This window comes from Centruroides sculpturatus, unplaced genomic scaffold, assembly GCF_000671375.1.
Source record: "Centruroides sculpturatus isolate CEXI.00-Female unplaced genomic scaffold, Cexi_2.0 scaffold173, whole genome shotgun sequence".
Taxonomy (NCBI): domain Eukaryota; kingdom Metazoa; phylum Arthropoda; class Arachnida; order Scorpiones; family Buthidae; genus Centruroides; species Centruroides sculpturatus.
Genome location: NW_019384380.1, coordinates 606,256 through 629,701, shown reverse-complemented (window position 1 = coordinate 629,701; position 23,446 = coordinate 606,256). Strand labels below are relative to the sequence as shown.

The window sequence follows — 23,446 nt, the reverse complement described above, 5'->3', positions numbered from 1 at the left end:
TGATGGTATGACAACTGGTGTTTGCTGTAATACTACCTCTACTTGACAATACATAGAATAATCAATAAATACAATAGAGCAACTGGCTTAATCTTTATAATATGAATAGATTTAGAAATGACAGTTAAAATTAGGACTTTCATGTTTTAATTGTCATTAAAATAGGGCATTTCACCATTTTCCTTACAACTACAATCTGCTTTTTTTGTTTGTTTAATTCACAGCTGGGCAAATAGGTACATCTGTATGAAAAAAAACAACATTTTCCTCTAAATTTTAAAATTTATTACTAACTGGATCTCAACCTCTTCACACACATTTTCCATTTAGTAACAATACTCTTCATTAAAAGGGGCATTCTACATTCTGGTGTGGGGAAGATCTTCGTCTGCACTTTTGCCAAAAGTAACGTGAGGGTCGCGAGCTTCGATCCATCTTCCCAGCAGGGCTATCTGGGATTGCACGCTGGATCTGCTTGTGCCGCCAGTGCAACAGTATCTTTCTACGCTTCCCTCGTAGTCCCACAGCTCAGCCACGTCTTCGTCGAACTCGTTCCTGAAAATACATCGTTGTGAAAGTTTACGATTTTAAAAATGCTCAGACATACTGCAAACCTACGAGATTTTTTGGAGGTCGGCGACCGATAATTCCGGGAGAGACGTCCCCTTTTCTTCTGCCAGGGCCACCGCTTTACCCGCACACTCGTGTGCCTTTCTAAATGCTACCTGAAAAATAAATATCAAATTTAGTATTAAAGTTGTAAGCCCTAAATTAACTTTTTTACCAAAACTTTTGCTTGAGACAGATAAATTCTCTTTTATTTCATCTGATTATTTTAAGAGCAACCTAATGAGGAGCATTATTGTACAATATTAAATAGGTAATTTATTTTTTATTATCTTTGAGTAAAAGTTATAACATTAGAACACTGTCTTCTGCCTGCTTCTGTGATTTAGAAGCTAACACATTTTAATCTTTATTTGAAATATCTGTCACTTATGTATGCGTGTAGCAGATTTTGATATCCCATACTAATTCCAGACCACGGCCGTAAAATGTGCATTAAAAGTCATGCCGTAATACGCTTGTCTGTAGATCTTTCCTCGTACAAATCTCTCAGAGTAATAACCATTTTTCTTCTCCATAATTTTATTTTGATTTTTTCCGAAACAATAGGAAGGCAAAATTCATTTGCTTAAAAGCGTATGTCGTAAAAGACTAATTTGAAACATTTGTACCCATTTCCGTAGTTGTGATCCATTTGGTAATTAAAAAACAGACCGCCTCTCTTCTCCCCAAAGTAATTCCTTTGGCTCGAAGATTTAGGTTTAAATTCGAACCACTATTTAACAATTGTTGGAAGTATCTGCTATTGGATAACGTACTGTACATTAAATTGCATTTTTTAGGATTCAAAGATTTCTTACCTATTGGAACTAAGAAAGATGTTCTTTTATATTTATTCTTATAACAGAAAATGGTATTTAAATAATTAGTCTTCTGTACGTATCAGAAGTAAATCAAGACTTTTTCACACAAAGAGTAATCAAATCTTTGGAAAGGAAAAATTAATTTTGTCTATTTGCAAGAATATACAATTCTATTTACAGGTCATAAAATGTCAGATACTTTTTAATACTTCTAACAATATGAAAAAAAAACTATATTTATAGAATGTAAGTTTGTGAAGCATCTTATTGTCATTTCATTTCAATGTTAAGTTCCTTATTAACTTGATCAAATGAATGAGAACTCAAATTTTTGCATTTCCTATTCTATGGACATCTTGACCTTCCTTGTTCTTATTTAAAGAACAAGCCAAATCATGTTATGACAAATATTAGAATTTTAATGAAATATATTGTATTCCACACATCTGAATACCAATTATTGTGTTTGTTGCAACTAGTATTAACCTATACTAACTTTATCCAGATTGTCATTAGATACAGCTCAGTAAAGATGATGAGTATTTTGTTTCTTTAACTAGTACATGGATAGCAGGAATAGGACAATGCTAATAGTGTGTCGTCTGTGTATCTTACATACAGAAGGGGGTAACAAATAGTTACAAGGGTCGAGAATACTCTAGACCACGATAGCAAACCCCTGGTATACAATGATGGAACATTACATATACTTGGTTCTAATGTCATAAAGTTCCTCTCAAAAACAACTCTTTGAATATTAGCACCATTTTGAGGATGCTAGCCTGCCAGATAACAGAACATCAAACTGATGTGTTCCAGGGAAGACCTACTTGCAAACACCAAATTTAATGTAATAAATCTTTACTCAAAGAAATGAGATGGTGAACAATAGGGAGTTGTCAAATGTAGCTATGTGGCTAAATATATATTATAGCATTGTAAGTAGCTTTTGAAATTGGCTTTGGAAACATGTCAAAATGAATTAGGAGCAGGTGGAGGTCCTCCTCCATCTTTCAAAATGGGATGCCATCAAACCTGTGCGGTAGGATGACTCATTTTGGCCCTTTGGACCCCGTCGCAACTCCGGAATCTCCAGCAACTAGCTTCTAGATTTTTGTGAAGATAATCTTTATGCAAGAAAGTGGTCAATTCTCTCTCTTTCTATAAAAGTACTTAGTCAAAATGTAAATGGTGTCAATAGTGGTCCATAAAGTCCATTCACAATCACAATTCATTGGAGTCTCCAAACTGATAATCTGGAATCTAATTTTACAAATATTTTTGAAAATGGTTGTAATTCTAGCCCACACCTATCTCTGCACAGAACTTCATGTTCTATAACATGGAATAAAGATAACAGATGAACATATTAACGTTCTGGAATTCTAACAACACTCATCCTTGTATAGAGTTTTTCAGTTATTTTGTAACAATTTTGCAGCCTTGTTATTGAAAAAAAAAGCATGCACTTCCAGTTATTACTGTGCATGTGACATTTTACTATGATTCAAATTTCAGAAGTCAACAAGTTAGAACGTTTTGAATATTTTTCATTTAAACTTGTTGACTTCTGAACTCATTCAAACTTCCACTGTCATACAACCAAATTCCACTTTTAGAGAAGGAAAATTAGAGATTGTATCTTTAGGAATGCTAATGTTTCAAATGATATTGGAATTGCCCAGGAATCACAAAGAAATCCAACCAGGAAAGTAAGGAATTCTGTCATCATAACAAATCCTCTTACCCCAACAGCAATGGCAGAGTCAAGTGTCACTGGAATTCATTAATCACTTCATTCCAAAAGATCTGAACACCAGCCACTGGTAAAGACTGCCGTTCATAAATTATCAAATTTAAACAAAAAGACAAGTAAATTTGCTGTTACTTTGGATGAGTGCTGGGTGTATCTTCTGAAGTGTAATGACATATGGAAAATTTATTCTGAGAAACATGGAGAAAACTATCCTCGAGGACTTGTGCTTGTAGACTTTGTTGGAACAAGGCACATTTCTGCTCATTACTCTCAAAAGTAAAAATATCTGGATGGTACTAATGGTCCTGAAACCATTCTTTGAAAAGAAACTGCCGTGTACATACCCCAGTGAAATGTGTAAAGTATTTCTGCATGACGACAAAGCAAGCTCAAACATCTTGAGAATTAGCTACATCAACACAACAAGGACATACCCATGAACAGTTGCAAAGCCAGTTTTTGGATTTGGTTGGCTAAAACAAAAGCTGTTTGGAAAATTTGCAAAAAGGACTGATTCAAGATTGATATTCAATTTACAGAAGTAATGGAGGACATCTTCAGCAAATAAAAATTTGCATAACGATTTATTACAAGAGAAGTTAATGTAACAAACTTGTTCAAAAATAACTGAAAAATCCTCTGTAGAAATCACTTTGTGGATCTGCAAAGATCAGCCATCCGGATCATCTGACCCAATATCTGACAAAACATGTTCTGAGTTGTAGATTGCTGACCTATGTAGAACTCAATCTACAGATCACAATTGGTAGGTCGGAGGTCGGTTGATGTTAAATTGCATTATTGTCTTAAATAACATTGAGTAGAAAAATGGCTGTTCCTTATTGTGGTCAAAAGACAGACCAAAGGAAGCCTTTATTAAAGTCGATAGTACCACTTGCCGATTGCAGATCAAAGATACGCATAGTTAAAATGTCGGCTCGTCATTCTCTGCAATTTACAGGTTGTAAGGATTACAACCTATACCTTTTGAAATTTTGTAACAGTCGTCAAAACAAGCCAGTTAAAATCAAAGTTTAAATGCAAGTTTTTTAAAACAAACATGCTGGCATACACGCATTTGACAGCATGATGTAATCAGAATACCAAACGACATCCTGGGCCCTTCTACCCCCTTCACAAAGGTCTGCAATAAGTATTCAACTCTCGTGACAATAGAATAGAATTAGATTTAAAATTTGTTCCATATTTTGTTGGTATTTGTCACTTTCCTTAATGAATTGATTCCTCAAAATGTCATTTATATTTTTCTTCTTCCCCATCCAATAACTTCACATCAAGTTTACACTCAATAGATTTTATTTTAGATCTTCACATGAAGTTTACATTCATAGACAAGTTGATTCAGCTTTTTAACATGCTTATATTTATATACTTTTTGTGTTTTTTAAAAATTTTAATATTTGCTGCCCGTAGACTGCAGACGAGGGACAAGCAGCACCAGAAATGCAAGGCCGTAATTATGTCATGTTTTAATACACGCGTGCATATCTTTGATTTGTAATTAGCAAGTGGCACTGTTGACTTGAATAAAGATTTCCTCTGCTCTGTCTTTAGACTGGGAAAAGGGCTGTTCCTCACTGTCAGTTTACATATGATAAAAATTTTATAGAAGATAAATTTTTTCGATAGTGTGAGAATATTTACTAATAAATTCTAATTAACATGGTGAATAAGTCAGTTAATGCAGGGCTGCATTCGCTAAATAATTATTAATGAAGAATTAACCTTCTTTATCATAAGTATATTCTCAGTTTCAGATTAATATGATTTTATTATTCCTACTGATCTCAACTATACTGTAATAGCTTACATGTTATACATGTAACACATGAATTAAAATATCTGTGTACTGTGTTTGAGTCATTCTAGTAACTTAATGACTATTTTCTCTAAATAATTTATCAAGCATTTCTAAAAATAAATATGGCCTTTTCCCTAGTGTGAGGGAAGTGTCAAATTCTGTATACCAGAGAAATTCTCAGCACTAACATTATACAAAAACATTGTGTACAAAAACATGTATTTTCAAACATTGTGCTGCTATTATACAAAAAGTATAATAGCAGCACAATGTTTGAAAATACGGTAAACTTCTGCTAATTAGGAACATATAACATATACTTTTTTGAAAGAATTTGTCTAATTTAAAATTTCTCAACAGTAAAATACTTGGACTTCCAGGTGTCAAACATTTATTAATTATCTGTGATACCGTGGCATTATATTACTGTAGTCGGTAAGTTACTAAAGACTATACATTGCTGTATATTGTAGTTGTGAAATCTTATGAGCTCATTTCCTATAATAATAAATTCACCAGGTATAACGTAATAAAGCTCGGTAAAACTTCTGTATAGAGCCAATTGTAATAGAAGTACAATATAGTAATTTATGTGTATTACTGTATGTGTGTACCTCCTCGTTTATCACACTATCAGTGGAAACATTCCACCTACTTGGATAACCTTCGCCCCTATTGGTCAGAGTCGGCAGGATTTATATTCTAAATCGAGAAATTAGCAATACATATGATTTTATAAATCAAGTGTGACATTTCCTGTAAATTACTCCTTGAAAAAGTTTATTTAGGCTTACTTGAAACGGCCTCGAAACTTCTGTTACATCTTCATCCACTTGCATACTAAATTCTGGATATTACTGCTGCATTCTTGAGAGAATTGTATAAATTAATCCCTGTAGCATCCAGCTCTTCTGTATTGTTGTAAATAAATTATTTTTTCCTTCCTCTTTACACCAAAAAGAAAAGCAAACAAAGACCATTCACGAAAGGCTACTCTAAATAATCCTTTCCCAAAGACTCTTTACGATTACTGTTAACCTAAATTATTCATAAAGTGAGTTGATGCAGAAGAGACATGAGAATTCCTTGCATTTCTTCTGCATACATTTTCACTCTAACCAACAAAAGAAGCAGAAACAATAGATGAAAATTAGTGATACTAAAGCAGCAATTTCCTATTTTCAATTTCCCTGACTAGTTGAAAGCAACTTGCTGCATAATTTAAAAATGGCAACATCAAATAAATTGTAAACTAACTAAAACTCAGTTATAGGGCTATTCAATTTCCTTTATTAATTTTTTTTCATTTTGATTAATCAATTCATGTATTGTTGCTTCAAAATGTGCTGAAGATTATCATGTTGAACCTATATGTGATATACAATTTTATTAAAATATAGAAATTCAAATTGATATTGTCAACCTTATAACGTGAACCTTATACAATTTTTACAAATAATGCAATTCATAGTGGGTAAATATCACAAAATAATCATAGAAAATGTCTTTGCGTTGCTTAGCAATTTTAATCAGCTGTAGAATTATTTATTCAGTTATTAGCCATAAGAATTTCTAATGTTATATCTAGCAGTTTTTGCACTTTCTCTCTATTCCTTGTATAAGCTGGATTTAAGCATGACAGTCCTTTGGTCAATTTGTATTTCAGTGGCAACTTTTCCAACAATTTGGTGGTTACAACTCGTAAGCTATATAGAATCATTTAACATCTCTCTTTATACAAAATGTTATTAATGAACTGTAACACAAATCATTAGTTTAAAAATTAGGGAGCTTATTCTCTGGTGTAAGCATTTTTCTTTGTCGAATATATTCATTAACGGCATGCGCACCGACTATTAAACACAAGAATGAATTGCTTAAAACCGATTCCATTGAGATAAGCTTAGCATTGTAGATTAGTTTTAAATTAGATATTTAAAATAATTTTCGTTTTATTACTATACAATTAGATTATGAAAACATAGGAATTACACTTAGCAGCACAATTGGTAACGACAACTTGTTACCCACTGTCACTATGCTGTTATTTGAATAATAAAATAATTATTTTAAATTTTAGTGAATGACATCTTACAGTGTCTTCCAAAGGCTCAGGTATGTTCTTTAACATCCATTCCCTCAAGTGTGGCACACACTCATCCAACATAATACACAAAAAGCAAAATACCCAAAAATTTATATAATTATGTAAATAATGTGCAATTATTACATTAAATTAGTAACAAAGTTTTTTGTAAAGCTTTTCAGCATCAGTATAATTTAAACAATATTATTTTGTCTCTCTACTTACCCCTTTTCGTACTAGATAATAGGCAATGTCTGTTGCCAGCATGTCCGGAGAAAGAGCGGCCAGACAGGCTTCCGGATTAACCTGAAATATTTTAACATATGTCTTAGTCCGGAAAAGCTAATTCCATTCTTTCCTTAAAGGAATGGAGGGAATTAATATACCTTTAAGGTTCTCACAGTACCAGCGGCAATCCGTAATGCCATACTTATGGTGTTGTACGTGTCAAACATTGCCTCTTTGTCTTCCTGAAACAGAAATGAGCGTTTTTAGAAGGACGAATCTCGATTAGAAATGCGATATTTGTTCTTCTGGCCAAATACCTGCAAATCCTTATTGAAAGTACTTGGAAGACCTTTGAGCAAAACCAGAATTCCAGTACACTTAAAAAAAAGAAAAAATATTTTATTTTAATTCAAATGAAATTATTGGAGTCCTACCATATTTATAATCTGAAATTCCAATTAATCCAAATATGAAAAGTAAAGTAAACCTTGCCAGATAGCAATCACTCTTTGAAAACCTAAGAGAAACATACAGAATATAGGTTTTAACTATTTATTGTGTACCAGAATGGGCAAATAGTCCAAAATGCATTTCTTTTTGTATAATAAAATCTATGTAACCAATTGACAGTGTTTCCATACAATAAATTCTACATAGTGATTCTGTGCTTACTTGTAAAGGTTTGCATTTGTGTTTAAAGGTCTCACTTTCACTGATTTCCCAATAACCACCACCATTAGGTTAAGTTTATTCCTGCCAGTCGCATTACTACACATAAAGATAATGTGAGATACGCAGTGGGTCAGGGGTTAATCTGGCACTGACCACTTAATCTGCACAGGCTGGTGAAGCCCGATCTCGGAGTCGTTCGGATGGCTATGAGGGCAAAATGAGTGGGGAGTGCGTCGGTAAGTCGACAGGTTTCCTCGGATAGACAGGAGACAGGTTTAACAAATAACAAAATAAATGTTTATTCTATAACTAAAGTAATTTACAGGAGTATACAAGTTACTGATTATTGCCTAGATGCAGAAATACAAATATATCTATAATCGCTCTAACTATTCACTATGTCTCGTGAGAGAGTTTACACAGGCTCTAGAGTGAGAGAGTGATATTGGCGGTCATTTATACCTTATGTTGGAGGACGGTATGCGACAATCATCCTGGACTATGGAAGCTGGCTGTCTGTCACAGGCTTATATCTTCTACCAGCTTCTCCTTGGACAGGATCGGGACGGGAGACACTGTATTCAGACCTTCCAGATGATCGCTCGGAGGACAGTCGCACTGAGGGGGCGATCGACCGGAACTTTCCGTGATGATCGTTTTTATGTGATCGTCGTTAGCACTGAGCCAACACGTCGTTCACTTGTTATGCTGACTGATTATCACGCGCACATTGACTAATTAACAAACGGACGATGTGTAAGATTCGACATCCGATCTATTTCTGTTATAACGTGTGATAAATTTTTTTCATCCTCTAATGTAAAAATATGTTAAACTCAAAAATTTACGCCCTGTAAACCCTCGGGCTCACACTAATAATGTGTGCTCCCAGTTTTAAGACGAGTAAAGAATACAGCTCTTGCCCGAAAGCTAGGGTAATTCAAAACTTATATAAATTATCATGGATACAATAATAATGAATAATTTTAAAATGACCATTGAATATATTAGTTACAGAATATTTATGTATTGACAATAATAAAAAGAGCTTAAATTCTTATTCTCAACTAGTTATTTATTACAGAGCATTTGAATGTATCGTTACAAAGACATGATTTTATACTTTATAATATAAAAAGATAAGATTTTACTCAAGTTATGACCATTGCAAGTCAAATATAATTAATATTACCATATATCTAACTACCGATCGGTGTCGACTGCTATACTGGTGCCACAATATCATCAATTTATGTACAATCTTCAAAAAGTTTAGTGAGCACCAAACAAGTGACCTAGGTGAAAAAGATTCTTAAAACATTCATTTAAGAATTAATTTTAAAATAACAGAATTCCCAATGATTTAAAGCCATTATTTTCTGTGTTTTTGTTCGCATACATTAATTATGATCTTTGTTCCGTTCGTGCAATATTTACAATGCCACTAAAAAAACAAAAATTTTCGAAGAATATTCATTCGTAAATTTAAAAATCTCTAACCCACCGGTCAAGGTACAGTACTTCAAAATTTAAAATTAAAAGTCAACGGTGGACATCGAAGAACCCTCTAAATGTTTTGACTCATTAGTTATGTACTCACGATAACTAACAACTTTTGTAATCTTAATTATTTTATAATATGAAATTCCATCTCTAATTGTTACCAAAGATAAACTGTTAAGTGATTTGTGTATAAATTTGAGCATCTCCACAAATAACATTTGTATGATTGGTATTTGGGAATTTTCTACAATGAACTTTTCATTATGGAGACAAATGCAAAGATCAGAAATAAACATTAAGACATCCACTTAGTCACAGTAACCCATTTGCAAACATTGGAAGTCAAATTTTGAAGTGCAACAACAATAGATTTTTTTTTTTAATCTATATTAACAAATTATGCCAAGACAAGAATCAAAACAGAAATCATAAGACTGGCCATTTCCAAAGCATGGAAGACAAATGGAATGTATAGAAGAATAAACATTTATTGGTGTTTACATATTAGAAGTTTCCGCTTCCAAGCACGTTCGGATTCCCATACCCCTTCTTTGTGGACTCTCGACCGTAACTGTTCACGGCATAATTTGTAATGTGTAATGTAAACCATTACGGTTGAGGGAATCCAAAACCACTCAGATTTAGAAACTTGAAATAAGTAAACTCTTCTATATAATTATTTTACCATTTCATAACACTCCACAAATTTTAAATTTTGTAAACAACGTATTTGCTCTACCAGAATATAAACTATTTTAAAAAATGGTAGAAACATGCTTACGTGTCCAATAATCCTTCCCGTCTTTCCTCGTATCAATTCGAGACCGTCTGCATTTTTCTTCTGAGGCATCAAACTGCTACCAGTACTAATTTTTCATTTTATTCAATTTATTGTTTTCTTTTTAGTATTAATTTTACTTTAAAATCATGACCAAATAATAAAATATTTACCTGTAAGCGTCCGAAATGGTGACAAAACCGAATTCTTTGCTGCTGTAAATAATTAGGTCCTCTGCCAATTTGCTCAAGTGCACGGATGTCAACGATGCCCAAAATACAAATTCTGCTAAAAGACACATTAAAAAGTTTTTTCTTCATTTCCAGAAAAGTTCTCCAAGATACAAATGCACGAGCGACAAAGGTGGCCACTCTAGTGTTGGCATATGGCATTTACAAGATTCCACATTTTATAGAAAATATGCCATCATCTAAATGGGGGAGTTATCACGTTTAAGATTATGGGTTCCAACTTCATTTTTAAGTTTTTTCCGCCACCCCTTTTTTTGCATGAAACTAGAATTCATTTTAAAATTGAAATATTATGAAAGAAACTAACAATTGATTTCCAATTTCTCAAAATCAGAATGGAAACATGTATTATAGGCATAAAGTAAAAATTCCAACTAACTTATAAAATGTGGAATTTTCCAAAAAACTACCTTCGTAAAACATGAAGTACTAGGTGGGCCAGTTGCGTGCAGACCATGTCTCAACTAACAATAATTCAGAAAGAATTGCACACTAAATCGATGTCCTTTTTCTTTTTCATTAAAAAAAGAGAAAAGACTACTGTATATCCTCTACGTACAAGAGATCACTACATACTTACAGATGTTAACAAGTTAATATGAAACCACAATGATATTTAAGTGACAAAAAATAAAATTTACCTATAAAATCTCTATCGCCAACGGCGTGCATGCTATTTTGAGTGCAACCAGAAAAATTCAATTCTGCAAAGAATCAAAGTTTACTGAAAAGCTTTATAAAGGGGAAAAAAATAATTGCCAAATTACCTTCTGCTAATAATTCCCGATCCACAAAGGGATTTCCGGCCAGAGCTCCGCTAAAAAATTACATATTATTGCAACCAATTTTAATATTTAATATTTTTAAAATGCAGAATAAAGACTTCTTACCTCCCCAAAGGAGATACGTTAACTCTTTCCTTCAAGCACTCTAATCTTCCTGCATCTTGTTGAAAATACCAGGCATAACTACAGAAGATAAAGTTTATTCAAATAATTAGAGAAAATAAAGAAATTAAAATTTATTGATTTATCCATTAATATTTTAATACAAAGAATACAATATATATAAATAGTTTTTACCTAAGAAGCCAGTGACTCCATCTTACGGGTTGTGCCCTTTGAAGGTGTGTGTAACCAGGAAAAATAATATCTATTTCCCTATTTGAAAATTTAAAAAAATAAGAATACAATTTTTTTCCTTTTTGTAAGAAAATTTGAAATGTTTAAAAAGAATATTTTAAATTTTTAATTAAATGAAATAACTGTTAGTATTACATCATGTTTATCATCAAACAGATATCAATAAATATCAAGAAATATTTTATAAACTCTTTTACAACTATAACTTTAAAAAAATTATTGATTTAACTGTACAAGCCCTACTACTAAATTATTTGTCTTTTTATATAATAATTTCTATACGTTACAGAAATTTGCTTTGTGTGTGCATATAAGCAAATTTACGGAATTTATGTATATCCTCGGTGGCCAAACTACAGCTCACGAGCACATGTGGCTTGCTCTTCTAGATCCTTACTGCTGCTCCCATATAGTCAGTAAGTGACCCATGTAAAGGGAAATTGTAAGTCGTAGAAACATTTTTTTTTTCTGCAGAATCCCAGCACTGCAATCCACATTTTCTGATACACGGTTACAACACTGAGATGTATTGTTGCACAAGGATGGTGTAGGTGTGTGGATTTTCGAGTATGTCGAGAGTAAGTGGAGAGCAAAGTCGGTTAATTTTCGGCCGTTGTTCGGTATGGATGTGAGTCAGCTGGAACGACGTGCATATGTAAAAATTGCAGTGCTTCGTGGGTAAAATGCAAGGAAATGTTACACACAACTCTTAGAAGCTGTCGGTGAGCATACTCACCCATACAGAACTGTTACAAGGTGGGTAACAGCTTTCGATCATGGAAGAATGGCAACTGCTGACATGCCTTGTACCAATGTCACTCATGCCGTGATTACCCAATTCTTACAGGACAAAGGGCGACAGTCTCTACAGAAGTTGGCAACACAAACGGGTATTGATCAGGTAACTGTGTATAAAATTTTATGAAACAATCTGCAAATGTGCAAAATTTCTACCAAATGGTGCCAAGTGCACTGACAGAACTCATTGATACCCAAGTTAATTCGACACATTTCATAATGTGTTGTATAAACTTGCAACGATATGAACACAAAGGAGACACCATGCCAAACAGGATCATTGCCATTAACAAAACCTGGACCTATGAACCCGAGCTCAAACGTCAGTCTGCCGAATGGCAATACCCAGAATTGCTGCAGAAGCACAAAGTTTGTCAAAATCTGTCTCTGGTGAACTTAATGGTCACTTTGACTTAAGGCATTTGAGGAATTCTTTTGTGTCGTTTTGTTTCACGCAGTCAAACTCCCAATGCAGCCTACTACACCACTTATCTGCAGAAACTACACCACATAATCAGGAATAAAAGTACCAAATTGCTGCACAATGCAATCATCCTTCACGATAATGCTACAGCCCACACTGCACAGTGTATTAACAACTGTTTACTGCACTGGAGATGGGAAGTACTACTTCATCCCAACTACTTCCCAGATCTTTCACCCTACGATTATGATTTGATACCCAAGTTGAAAGCTCTATCGCATGGGAAACGATTCCGTAAACAAGAAGACATTGCCAACGCAGTGCAACACGAGATTACCAGATTGGACAATGGATGGTATTCATTGCACTTCTTGTCATCAACAGCGATATCATTGGAAATTACTTTGAAGGTTGTTAATTTAATCAACAACTCATCCAGAATTTCATTTCAACGTATTTGAATGACTTGTTTTCGTTCCGCAACTGTTGAAAATTGTTCCCCATCTTTGTAAGTAGATCTATGAAGAAACTCCCACAGAATCCTTAGTTTCGGGTTCTCTGAGTTGACATCCATTTGGTATGTTTCTTGTTTTTCCAATGATTATTAATAGTAATGTATCTCTTTGTATGCTATAAACAAACATTTGATATAACTTCATTTTCATACTTTTTTCTATGGTTGTGCATGAAATTTACAGTGAACTTATAATTTGTGACTACAAAACTATTTAACATATCAAAATAATAGATATAATTGATTACTTTTGCATGTTATCATTTCATTTAAACAATTTATTTATTTACAATCTAAAAATACCACTTGAACTTATACTTTTGTCTACTTAATGTTCATTTTCAGTGTCAATGTATTATGTAGATTATACACCAAGTCCTCACTTACCATAGTTTTGTGTAACATCATTTAATTATAATGTCTTTGAAAAAGATTATAAACAGTAAAATTGTTTATACAAAGTGGGAAATACAGGGTGTCCAAACAGTTACTGCATAATAGAAAAGTTTTAATAAAAGTGAAGTTTTACTACAATATTGCAGTTTTGCCTGCAACAAATGCCAGAAATGTCTCCTGGAGACTCCAAAATCTGGGGAGAGGTTCCAAGACCCAGCAGGCCAGATTCCATGAGAGATTATGTGATTTTTAAGCAGTTTTCTGAAAACTGAAGTCTAAAAAAACAGAATGACTGTGAGCGAGCAGACTTACGGTTCTCTTATGCAATGCTGTGCACATAACTTTAATGTTGTTACAAATTTCTTGTTGAATGGTAACTTTTCAGACACTCTGTAAACACCCAAGAAGCGCCACAATAGAAAGGCATAAAATATCACATCAAAACCATGCTCTTTTTTTTATGGACATAAGAGAACAAAAATTATGGCATCATTTTGCTTAACGTTCCAGTTTCTGAGAACCCGACAACATTAAGCAAGGTTAAGTTTCTGTATAAGTATTTAAAATGTTTAGAGCAGTGCTTCACAAACTTAGTATGGTGGACTGGAATTATTTCTGCGAATATATTATTGTATCGTATTTGAATGCCAGACAACAGTACACTCGTAACTAATACTATAACAATGCAACTATCAATATTTTACTACGTTTTCTTTCCCGTAAACTTACCGTCGGATCGGCAGCCGACAGCTCTCGAACCAATGCCGGTCCGCATACCAACACTTTGAGAAGCACCAATTTAGAAAACGTCTCTTGTAAAAGTTAAGAATGAATTCTTAAATACCTTTTGGCACGTTCACGTAAAGAACTTATAAGATTTATCAAATAATATTCCAGTGTATCGATTTCATTCGTTAACCACAACCTCATATCTGTAGACACCTTAATTTAAAAAAATGCAAGTGTTTTTGAATATAGAAACAATATAAGCATATAAAAATGATACGAAGTAATACCTGATCATTTCTGCTTCTTCCGGTATGAAGCTTTCCCCCTACATCGTTACCGATTAATTCCTAAAAATATTCAGTATAATAATAAATTCTAAAATAGATTACACAAACTAATTCTTTTTAACACTACATCATCTCTGAATTAATTTAACAAATATAAAATCGGCATCTACCTTTAATCGCCTTTCATTTGCTGAATGAACGTCCTCGTCTGTATCTCTGATTTGAAACTTCTCTTCGGCCCATTCTTCTTTTATCTATTGCAACTTTAATATTAAATAAAAATTTATATTTTAAAAGTATATCGAGTTATATAATTATTAAACACCTTTTCAAGAGCATCTCTCATCTGACGGCACTCATTTTCGGATATTAACTTTGCTTTTTGTAAAGCATTTGCGTATGCTTGACTTGCCTTGAAAGCAATAAAAAATAAATAATTTTTTATGTTACAAGGCTGTGAAATTATTGCTAATGATTAAAATAATCATAAACTATCAAACAGAACACATGCATACAATAATTGTCTAAATATGTCTAATATGTTACAAAATCCTTGTAATCGATGCATTGTATACATGAAAATTGTATGTAAATTTTCACACACAGAAATGTGCATCTCTGTAGAAAAAATTATGGTTATGGTCTCAAACAGATGCACAAAAGCCAAAATCGCACACATTTTAAAATCACGTTCAATAATACTCGAGAATTATTGTATCGAGCTTGATCGGTAGAGTTTATCTTGGACCGTACATCTTCCACATGCTTCTCTTTTAGCCTAGATTTTATAGCTCCCATGTAATCTTATAGTCAAATTATTAAGGAGGGGCTTGACGGAATACAACAATGCAACATACAGTCAATTTGCTAGGGGAAGAATTCCACTGTTTACCGGAACTTTCTACACAGAAACTGACCTCTATCTGGGTGTTAAGACACCTGAAAAAACCTGGAAAACTCTACATAATAGCTACAATTACTATCCTATGATGCAACAGAAGTTACATAAATAATAATAATAGAAATTGTTATACTGTAGTTGACATATTAATGCTAATAATAAATGTTATTTATGTAACAATAGTTAAGAGTAGCAAAGTGTTATTTTGTTGAGATGTTCCCAATTTTCTGGCGAATTAATGCAGTCGGTTCTTCATTCCTCTTTTGCGTTTGCCCACACACAGTAGCCAGACAAACAAATTCCTATATAATGTATACAATAATTGTTTCAAAACGTTTTCAATTACAGTTTAAAAATCTGTTTAAAGGTAATTTTTTTATGTATCATTTAATAAAGCAAATTTAAAAAGCTAAAGACAGTCTACTAACTAAAGTGACAGCCCATCACTTCACAAAATCAATCCAGATCAGTTGTAAAACACCTGGAATTTTTTGGGCAGTCCATCTGGATACATTGGACTCCATCCCTTACCTCCTGACTACCCCGTCGTGGGCCTTTATGAAAGTCACGTGCACTTCAATCATACGACTTAAATATAGATTTATTTACAAGCATACCGTCAGATCAACTTTCCACAAACGTTTATCAAATCCAATAGAAGCGTTGAATTTTTCCATAAGAGGATGAAGCTTCCCGGAGAAACGACCTCCCCATAATTTTTCATCCTGTAACAGTACGGGATAAAACAATTTAGCTGGATCGCCTATATTCATTACTTACTTTCACAGTTAAAAATAAATATTTTTTTCTTCCTCATTGTAAAAATAAAAAACCAAATTAATGATAATAAATGTAACAATTGAAACTTTAAATAAATAAATCAATTAAAAATACAGACAGAGCATAAAGTACCATTATACCCAATCCTTGTAAAATTGAGCCTTGAGGAATACCTGTTAGCGACAAGAACCGTTGGAAGAAAACGTCAAAGATTTTTTTCGTGTGTGGTACAAAGTAATTATTGAGCCGATCTAAGATTTTGCCATCCGTATAAAATTCAGTTTTTGAACTTTTTCCATAATAATTTAAGTGTCCCCATGGGTAAAAATCGAGAGGGTTAAAGTCCGCCGACCGTGGAGGTCGCTCCACAAAACTGCAACGACCGATCCGCAAACGCGTAAACCGGCAATCTAACTTTCCTACATATCCTGCATAATGGATAGTTACGTTCCAAATTTATATTGTTTTGATAAAATGTATTTAATGTCATTTTAAACTTCAGTAAAAATTAATATAAACAGAATAACGATAAATACTTTATCGGTAATTTGTTATGTATTTCAGACAATGTAATTACTTGATAACGCAGCTGACATTTGTTTCACAATTTATTTCTATCGAATAATTAAATATAAGTAACAATACTTTTAAATGGGATTAAGTATTATATGAAAGTATGGATAGGAAATTGTGTATGTTAAAAAAAAAATTATATATTTGTGCCTTAAACATAAAGGAAGTATGAGAATTAATTATTTTATTAACAATAAAATTATATCACAGGTTTTTTTAAAAGAAAACATTATTAATTACTTACATTCTGTGAACTTTCTTTATCCATATCAGAAGTGAAACCGGATAAGACAGGTTTGCATCACTACAGGAAATTGCAATCAAATGATAAAAAAAAAAAAATAGCTTAGTGGGAAACTACATTCTGTCGTTTCGTAACACCAGGCAATTTAATTAAATACTTTTGAATTAATAAATTAAATTATACAACTTCAAAGATACCATTTAAAAGAATTACAATTTTATTTAATTCTATTTAAACTAGCATTCTGTACAGAATACATAGGTTTACTTTACAATATATGTTTCATGATTGTCTAGCAAATATATCTTTATATATAATATATAAACGAATGAAAATTATTTCGTAATGAAAAAATAAGTTTATTAAAAAAATATTAATCCATTAAATAAAATTAATTAAATTTACAAAGAATAAAAAAAAAACCTATAATTTGCAAAATTATTTTTCATACTTTTATATATTTTTATTTTTCTAATTCAGCTATACAGATATTTCTTACAGTATACTTGGTTTTGTTAAGATATTCAATACAACTATAAAGTCACAAAAAATGTATATTGTTCTCTAGGTAACAGTAGATGACGATTATGTTATTAAAAAAAATATCGGAAACAGTGTGTTGTAAATTTCTTGTACTTTTATATATTAAGGTGGCTCCGCGCTTTTGGTATTCGCAGAATAACTGCCTATTTGTCCCTTTCCGTTTGGCATGTTATAACGCGCCACTCGGTATTGCTCGGCGCTCGGCGTTCGGCGAATACTGAACGCATGGAGCCGCCTCTACGGTAGCCTTTACAATGACTGCGAGTGAAGAACTCTTTGATAATACGAACACAATTATACGATCCATAAAAATATGGCATTTGTTCATTTCGAAAAATCAAAAATCAAACGTGCGGCTCTTGGCCGGCAATTTTAAGAATTCTATTCGTTACTAGCGTCGAGAGTGCGGACAAATTGCAAAGTAATAAATCAACGTTTTGCAATCTTCTAAGGGATGTCCAAAAAGTTACTGTGAGTGAAAATTTCTAATGATGTTAAAGTTACGCCGTACGGTATTGCATACAAGTTACAGGTCTTTTGTGCAACAACATGATGCTTAACTTCGATGTTGTTATAACTTTCTCGCTGCATGGTAACTTTTCAGACACCCCGTAACGAGTCGTGGACGTTCAACATACGGGTAATCCTTTGTTAATGCACTTAAATGTAAGGATGCGCTTTAATTATGGACAAGTTTTGTACTGTAAACCTCATTTTGGTATAATGCGGTTCAGGGGTCGTTACGGGTGCCGTGCGGAGAACATGCCACATTTGAGGAATGTCTAACGCATTAACCAAAGACTATCCGTATACTTCTTTTATGCCGACTCTACTTAATAGAACTCTTTACAGTCTCTAATTATCATCATTTGATTTGTAATCATTAATTTACACCTCAAATTACAATTTTCCAATACAATTCTTTCATTAACAATATAATTCTTTAACACAAAATAAAATTTGTGGTTTTGCATTTTATAATTATTTCTAAATTAGTTAATGGCAGGGAACAGTTTCCAAAAATGAAATTATAAGATTAATTAGCATCAAAGAAACTCGGTTAATCAATACTTTCTCACACTTATTTTAGCGATCATCTGTCGTCACTCGCTCGGTGAATAAAATCTAATAAAATTAACAAAGTAATATTTTACTTTTTACAAAAATATTTCATAAAGTAAGACATTACAAAATCAAAACATTAATTTATATTATACACTTTAAAAGGATTATATAGATCAAATTTTGTAAGTTCGGAAAGATTAATGGTGTCACCGACACGTGTAATAATCCACAAACGTAAAACAATTTATAATTTACATCCTCCTACAAAATCCAGACGTTAATTTTGAAAATAAAGCTTATATTCGTGCAATTCAATCTTATCGACCGGTTTTGCAACTTCGGAAATCTTCACTTTTTAGGCTCGAAAATTTCCTTTCTTAAAATATTTACAGTCAGTAAACCATTAAAATTGGAGAATTTATACTAGTTCCTAATAAATAAATGACTCGCCGCCGATTTAAAAATATTTACGAAAAATTCAATATTCCACTTATTCCATAAACGAGACCCATTCATAGCCCACTTTTAATTGAAAAATAATTGCTATTTGTAAAATTTGAAGCGCTTTGGCCCGATAAAACTCACAAAGAAACAATGTTTGATTTTCGACATTTCTCCGATTTCTGCGTACGAAATTGTTATTGTGCAAAATTAAACATTTAAGAAGGTTACAAAGTGCAGAGACGAAACTGATTTAACTCTCCATCAAGACAGACTGACATACTCATTTGGATTTCAAATTTTCTGTTATTGCTAATATGCTTAATGTCGTATTATTCCCATATTCCTATGACGAACGCTTGCGCGGGAGAGATTCAGAAAGTTTTCGGTGATTCGCCGTTTGTTTATATATACTATTCTAGATTAATTAATAGCAATATAACGTTATCTTCTCTCTAAAGTTAATGTTACATTGCTCTTAATTTTAGAGTAATGAGAAATTGGCTTAATTTTTAAATAAAATTACTACGTATAAAGTGTAATTGCGAAGAAAGATTTAACTTGTTAGATCTAAGTAGCGTTTGTAGAGCCAATGTACTGTTGTTTAATAAATACTACATTCTGTTTACAAGCAAAATTATTACAAAATATTACGTTCGTGAAACTATAATGCCAATAACTTTGAGATTATTTACTCGACTCATCATAAAAATGAGTCGGGTAAATAGAATTTTGAAAATAAAGACAAGAGGACATTTTGAAAACCTTCTGAATCCGCCTCGATTTTAATTCCCGAATAAAAAGTATAAAATTATTTTCAAGACAAAAATGGCTAAAATATTATGGAACAACACTCAGATCAAGAAAGAGATAATATAATAATTGATATATATATATATTTTTTCACTCTCTCCATTGGAGAGGATTTAAAGTCTGATTAGTTACTAATCAAACTATAAGTTTTCAAAGTAATCTATGAATTTAAGGTTATATAATTATATCACTTTTTACATCACAGAATAAACTGTATATCAAATAAATTCCTATAAGAAAATCCGATATAATATATTTATTTATATATGTATTTATATTGGGCATATTAAGTAATGTTATATTATATACAGGCAATTTGAATAACTCAACCCTGCCTTTCGTATTTGATAGTATGTCGAAGTACAGTTGATGCTTTGTTAGATAAAGTTTTAAACTATAAAACTAAATGCTTAACGTTTATATAATATTGAAATGCTTTTCTTTCAAATTATAAAATGTTCGGCCAATGAATATTCTGTTTTTTAAAAGCAATGCTAAAAAATTGTTTTAATGGATGCTTCCGAACTCGCCATCGGTTTGTATAAAAACATCTGATTGACGAACATTTATAAAAAGATGTTTTCAAAACGCATTGAATTTTTCTAAAGGGACAATAAAATCAATATAATTAATTGTGTTTTTCCTTGTTTTCTAATTAAACTATTCAACAACAAACATTTTTCTAATTGGTAAAAATTCATCGTATAATTTATAAATTAAAAGTGAATTATAGCCCTATTGCCATTAAAAATTTAATCTTGTATTCTAAATTGTTACGTAAATAAAACAGTTTTACTTAAAAACTGTATAAAATTTCAATTTGAAAAAGACAGAGTTGAGTTATTCGAAACGGCCTGTGTAAAGTATATATAATATGATGTTTGTATACAGTATAATACATGCAGTTTTTATATATGTGGCAGTATATTTGGATATTATTTTAGGCAAGAAGTTTGTCCACAAATATATAAATCAAACTGTAATGTCGAAGCTTTAAACCTACCCTTTACTTTCTTTTAACTATCCTTCGAAAGATCGACCGAATGTCTCTAATTCTTGAGCAACTCGTTTACGATTCTTTGAAATTCTATTTAAACCTGGGAAAAATTATCACAGGTGACTACTACAAGAATCATCTGCAACGTCGGGTTTGCTTAAAGATGTTAACAATTTAAATTTATCATTTGAAGTTTTGGGAAATATACATTCTAATTCTTGATTTGGATTGTCTGTCGAAAACTGTTGTGATTTCTCAGAATCTTTATTCGAATTTCTCGACCTACTCTCCGTGCCCGTCCCCATTTTGTGTCTCCGGTCATCTTCAGAAGAACCATTAGTTCTTGAATATAATCTGCAGTCGGATAAATGTAAGGAGGCGTTATCTTCGCAATGCAGAGCACCCTTTGAAAAATTTGAACTGTCGGATAAATTCACATTTTTATTTAAATTTGGACTCTTTCCATGTCTTGATATGAAATGTAAACATTCAAAATTATTTGGAGAGTTATTACTGTGATGACGTCTTTCTCCTGTTTCGGAACATATAGAACCAGATCTCGAAATACCACTTTTAGAATTAGACGGGCTGGATTCTTGATAAGGCGACGTTGCGTGAAGGGCATACTGTTCGGAAATATACGCTTGTAATCCGTCGGAATTTGAATCCGGACTTATAGATATGCTGTGCGGACAGCCAGTGCCGAGACGATTGACTTTGGCAGCGGCGCTACAGTGTACGGCGACAACGGTTGCAGGAATTGGAGTACACCCGTCTTGAGATTCTAATGAGACAGATTTTAATTGCGGACGTTCGTCGGTTAGTTCTGAGGAATTTCTAACGACCAAGCATAGAGAAGCGGGACGTTGGAAGACACCGTCGGAGGAATCGAAAACTTTTTGATTACTAACTTCTGTTTTATGTACACGGTCACATTCCTGAAACGCAGGATTATTAGTGGCACCTGACTGATATGATACAGAATAATTTTTTGACTTTGAATTATTCTCGATATTACTTTCATTTGCTGGAAGATCTCTTTCAAATTTACTTTTCTTTTTCTTTTTCTGGTGTCCTAATGAAAATTTACGAAGGTGTTGAAGAGTTTTATCAAATGAAGTACTTTTTCTTCTTCCACTAGTCACCGGTGTAGAAACATTATCACATGGAAGTCCATCTTGGAAGCTAGAATTATTTGTAACGCACGGTTTTGCAGTTTGATCTTCAATTTGTTTTATATGTAAAGTATTAGAATCTAAACAAAAATCTACTTCCATAGAACTCGAATCACTGCTCGAAGGACTAAACGTGCATTGTTCGTATGTAGGACTGGAACTGCTCGAAGTTTCACTACCTTCTCCCATCCACGTCGGATCGGGATATGCTTTATTAATTGACTTATTAGTATTAGAAGTTTGTAAACTACATCTCTTATTGTTGTCTTCTCTTCTTGACAGAGAATTTTGAGGTTGGTCCAAAATCTCACTGCAAGAATGGTGCTTGTAGCGACAATTGTGCTTTGCTTTCTTATTGATAGAAGAGTTGTTATTTTTATTAGTAGAAAAATTACCACACTCATTTGGTGAGATGCACTCGTTAGGCAAAATATTTCCGTTCGCTAAATCTTCTTCGCACAATGCAGTAGAAACGATGCTACCTCCTTGACCGATTCGCAAAATTGTAACATTATTAGGCATATAGACAGGCGCATCTTCGTAATGTGCGTCCGATCTTAAGGTATTTATGTCATTATCACTTATCATACTAACGCTAGAAATGCTTGCTAGTCGTCCGTGTCTTTCTGCCTGTTGACAGTTTGAAGTGTCCGAGGTGTTAGAATTTAAATAAGTGTTGGGTAAAATTGTCGTAGAAAGAATAAGTGATGGAATTTGTTGTGGCTGGGGTCTCTGTTGATCATTTTCAACATTTTCATTTTCATTAGAATTTCTTATAACTGCACCATTATAATTAGGAAGAACTGTGCCAACGGATGCTTCGTACGGTGGTGGGGCTTCTCCCGGAGGAATGTACGTTCCAGATGGTTTCCAAAAGGCATAAGGTGGTGGCGGTTCGCTACACTGTGAGAAATCAACGTGATCTCCTCCAACTAAATAACCTACACTTCCTTCGTCGTCCAGTGGATATCTCTGCGAGCCATTTGGACCATTATCGACACGGCGAGCGTGAAAACCTATTAAAAATGATTACAATGAAATTAAATCACATCATTAGTTCTGTATTTAACAAAATTTTATTATTATTCTTCCAATCAG

General features: G+C 32.8%; 2 protein-coding genes across 3 annotated transcripts in view; both read right to left on the bottom strand.

Annotated features, from left to right (window-relative positions):
• Window positions 1-197: 197 nt before the first annotated feature.
• On the bottom strand, window positions 198-17,546 carry LOC111617875 (argininosuccinate lyase-like). 2 transcript variants are annotated; one of them, XM_023359208.1, is made up of 17 exons: window positions 17,315-17,546; window positions 16,335-16,442; window positions 15,142-15,228; window positions 14,987-15,070; window positions 14,817-14,876; window positions 14,645-14,742; window positions 11,609-11,686; window positions 11,417-11,494; window positions 11,294-11,343; window positions 11,168-11,230; window positions 10,449-10,560; window positions 10,279-10,363; window positions 7,640-7,699; window positions 7,481-7,564; window positions 7,320-7,400; window positions 619-725; window positions 198-555 (listed from the first exon to the last, which is right to left on the bottom strand). In XM_023359208.1, exons 1-17 carry the CDS (start codon window positions 17,336-17,338, stop codon window positions 360-362), a joined length of 1,455 nt encoding a protein of 484 aa, XP_023214976.1. In that variant the 5' UTR covers window positions 17,339-17,546; the 3' UTR covers window positions 198-359. The 2 variants fall into 2 exon arrangements, with proteins under 2 accessions (XP_023214976.1, XP_023214975.1); XM_023359207.1 differs by having other exon boundaries at window positions 10,449-10,563; window positions 17,315-17,543.
• Window positions 17,547-18,434: 888 nt separating this feature from the next.
• Window positions 18,435-23,446, bottom strand: part of LOC111617874 — a 33,033-nt gene continuing 28,021 nt past the window's right edge. Inside the window, exon 5 of the mRNA XM_023359206.1 lies at window positions 18,435-23,364. Within this exon, the coding sequence (XP_023214974.1) occupies window positions 21,287-23,364 (2,078 nt within the window). The 3' untranslated portion in view covers window positions 18,435-21,286. The remainder of the gene's footprint in view (window positions 23,365-23,446) is intronic.

Excerpts from the sequence above, each read along its gene's own strand:
- LOC111617875 (XM_023359207.1), bottom strand. The coding sequence starts at position 17,338 with ATGGATAAAGAAAGTTCACAGAAT. Across the intron at positions 15,229-16,334 it reads TGTGGAAAGTTGATCTGACG|GCAAGTCAAGCATACGCAAA; the intron begins GTATGCTTGTAA and ends ATTGCTTTCAAG. Across the intron at positions 14,743-14,816 it reads GAAGAAGCAGAAATGATCAG|GTGTCTACAGATATGAGGTT; the intron begins GTATTACTTCGT and ends TTTTAAATTAAG.